Source organism: Mandrillus leucophaeus, unplaced genomic scaffold (assembly GCF_000951045.1).
Source record: "Mandrillus leucophaeus isolate KB7577 unplaced genomic scaffold, Mleu.le_1.0 Scaffold209, whole genome shotgun sequence".
NCBI classification, from domain to species: Eukaryota; Metazoa; Chordata; class Mammalia; order Primates; family Cercopithecidae; genus Mandrillus; species Mandrillus leucophaeus.
Window position 1 is genome coordinate 4,658,231 of NW_012102132.1, and position 3,306 is coordinate 4,661,536.

Genomic DNA, 3,306 nt, shown 5'->3' on the forward strand with positions numbered 1-3,306 from the left:
TTCTGCAAAAGTTAGTACAACTAGAAGTGAATATAAATTAGTCCTCTTTCAAGTCTTTAACATATTAAAAAGCTATAGAATATATACATTAACCCATAGTTTTATAAAAGGAATATGGTTTTATAAAATTAAAAGCAATATCAGGATCTGTATTTGTGATAATTACAACAACATCAAGCAGGCATTTCCCACTTAATCTATTACTCTCTAAGATTACCATTCAATTCTGCATTACAATTTAAGTAATTTAGTACTCGACGCATGCGCTACAGAAAACAAGAAGCAGTGTATTACAGTAACAAGGTTTGTATTTCACAAACAATTGCAAGGGTGAAGCAGATATCTTCTAAGCGTCGCATATTCACAAACAATTGCAAGGGTGAAGCCGGTATCAGAATTCTAAGGGTCGCATGATTGGATTTGCAGTCCACCGCTTAGAGGAGCTTCCTCTGATTCTTCTGCAGCAGTCTTTTCTTCATTCGTGGCTGGTGGCCTTTCCTCGTTTTCATCGTCTTCACTTTGTAGGTCGTTCCACATTAATTGTCTAGCTAATTTGATGTTCAATTCTTCGTTGTAGTGAAGCCTTCTTCTTATTTCGAACTGCCGCTTTTTCTCCTGTTTGTGGAGGAGGATTTTTCTCATGTAGGCCTCGTTGCTCTCTTCCTCCTCCACCTCACAGCTGTGGTCCGAGGCATCAGTGGCGGCCATGGCTTCCTTTCCTTCGACACCGCGCACTGAATGTTCTCCTTCGACATCGCGCACTGAATCTTCCCCATCATCTTGCAAATTCATGTAGGAAGTGCCGGGCTCATTTGCCTTCATTAAATCGTAATCTCTGTACGTTGCGCGGTGTGTCGCAAGGATGCTTGATTCGTCCCACTTCTGGGATTTCTTTCTCTTCACATCTTGAATATTCCCTCCAGACTGCTGACCGGAAGTCGCCACCGAGGAACCCGAGGAGCTTTTGTTTTTCAGGATCCCCTTGATGGGCCGGTGCGAGGAGGTGGAGGCTGACATTTTGCGGAGAGAAGGGCTGCGAGAGAGTTGGGCCGCTGAGCAGCCGTCCGCCGCCCTCCAGTCTGAAACTGCAGCGCCGTCTGCCGGGGCAACAGGTCCCAACGCCCTAGTTAAAGCACCAGGGCCCTGGTGTCACAAAGGGCGCTGTGTATGACGTCACAATGGTCGCCGCCTCCGCTACCGCCACCGTTACCGCTACCGGTACCGCTACCGTTGCCGTCACTGTTGCCGTTACCGCTGACGTCACCGCTACCGTTACAGCTACCGTTAAAGCTACCGTCGCTTTTGCCGTTGCTGCTGGCTTTACCGCTGACGTTACCGCCTCGTGGCCCATGCTAACGTCATTTTTTTTCTCCTCCCTTTTAACGGAAAATAAGGTAGGAAATACCCTTTGGTTGCACTTGGAAAGGGGAAGCATTGTTTTTAGAAACTTCTATACACCCTGACTGCCCACAGGAAAGCTATGTTAAATATTTCTCACTGTGGGTCACTGTCAAAACTTTGAAAGCCACGACTTTGGTTGGAAAGATGAGAGAGGCCTCAGCTAGAAGGTGATGACCTTCTGCTCCTCCCTCCTGTGCCCATCCACACTCTCCCTCCACCACACATACGTTGGTCCTCCTCTCCTCTCCCTGTCTTGGTGAATGACCCCAACATAGAGCCAATTATATCAGCTGGGAATCTGCGTGTCCTCCTCAGCCCCTTCACGTTGCCCATTCTCCAATCCAGCCCTCAGATGTGACCTAAATATTTCAAGAGGCTCATTTGATCTCTTCTTCCACTACCCTGTTTCAAATCACCATTTTCTCTTATGCAACTCCACTCACAGTCATTGAACTGGGCCCCCAATATCTCCTCCTGCTGCTGTCCAATCCCTTATCCACCCTCAAAACACCCATCAGATCTTCTTCATCTCTCTTTCAAACCCTTCAATGGCTGCCCACTGTTCTTGACATAAAGACCCAAATTCAGAAGAGGCTGAAAAACAGCTGTTATGATCTGCTCAGTTTACTCAGGCATCTATCTGGAACCTTCTCCCCTTAAATTCTTCCCATCTACCTCCAGCTTTCTATTCTGGTCTTCCAATTATGGGAGCATTCACGAACCTTCCTGTCCAAGAATTTTTTTTTTTCCAGGTTCTTCGTGCAGCCTAGAGCACCCTTTCAGATTTCAGTTCAATCATCATTGACTTTCAGGGGCCATTTCCTGACCCCCAACAGCAAATAGACCTCCCTTTGCTTTCATGGCGTCTCTTATTCTCTGTGACAGCATTTGGAGTCATTTGTAATTTCTTATCTGTGTACACTAGATGACAAACATCAAAAGTAAAAGGAAGTGACAAAGACTCTCTCCTTTGACCAAACTTTAATCAGGCTCCTCTAAGCCCTCTGCTCGACTAGGCCTAAACTTGGGCTTGTAGAATCCAGTTTGAGCAAGAATCTTACTAAGTTAATTTAGTGAAAATTCCCCACCACTGGTATCTGACCTCCCTGAATAGCTGATCAAATTCCTCATGCCCAACACTAGATATCTTGTCACCCTGTTGGGTCAGTTTAGCAAGAATCCCCCTTAGCCCTGATGTTTCCTTTCAGTAATTTTCCATTCACTGAGTCTCTATTCTGCCTTTTACCTATTCTTGTTGGAGTGGAAGTCAATGCCAATTTTATTCCCCTACTGCAAGACTGACCCCATTGCAGTGGTCCCTGTACCTACTGTGATAGTCCTTCATGGAATAGAGTCTTTCTTACCATCTTTAACAAGTGTCATGAATAATTTTTTTAACAGTTATGTTGGCTGTGACTCAGATAAGATCAGATTCACCATTGGACCCCTGGAGCTCTCATCCTGAAGTATGCACCTTTGAAACCTTTGTCTTCACTCTTGGCTGACTGATCAGGAATCCATTGGTAAGCCCAACTCTTGAGCCAGTGTTCCAGATGGCAGTCTGTTGAAGCATGGTGAGGATACATTTTGATTCTTGTGAATCTGAGTATACTCTCTAAAGCTGGGTTAGAGTCTGAGGCTTTTTATGAAAGGCATCTGAGTTTCCTGCACTCCAGCCTGGGTGACAGAATGAGACCCTGTCTCAAAAAAAGAAGAAGAAAAAGAAAGAGAAAGAGAGAAAGAAGGCACCTGTTGGGCTGGAGGTCTTTCTTCCTGGCTCTTTGTTTGGAGTGGAGTTACATATATTCTCTAATTCCTGGGCCTGGTCCTGGCTAGAAAATTCTTCCTGTCTCCCACCCTTATTTAATTACTTCCTGGCTTCCTGGCCTGGAATATTTTCCTGAC

At 45.4% G+C, this 3,306-nt stretch overlaps 1 protein-coding gene across 1 annotated transcript; it reads right to left on the bottom strand.

Moving 5' to 3' along the window:
- Window positions 1-290: 290 nt before the first annotated feature.
- On the bottom strand, window positions 291-1,179 carry LOC105539767 (type-1 protein phosphatase inhibitor 4). The gene has a single exon (XM_011980195.1). The coding sequence runs from the start codon at window positions 1,015-1,017 to the stop codon at window positions 400-402; it is 618 nt and encodes a 205-aa protein (XP_011835585.1). The 5' UTR covers window positions 1,018-1,179; the 3' UTR covers window positions 291-399.
- Window positions 1,180-3,306: the final 2,127 nt, after the last annotated feature.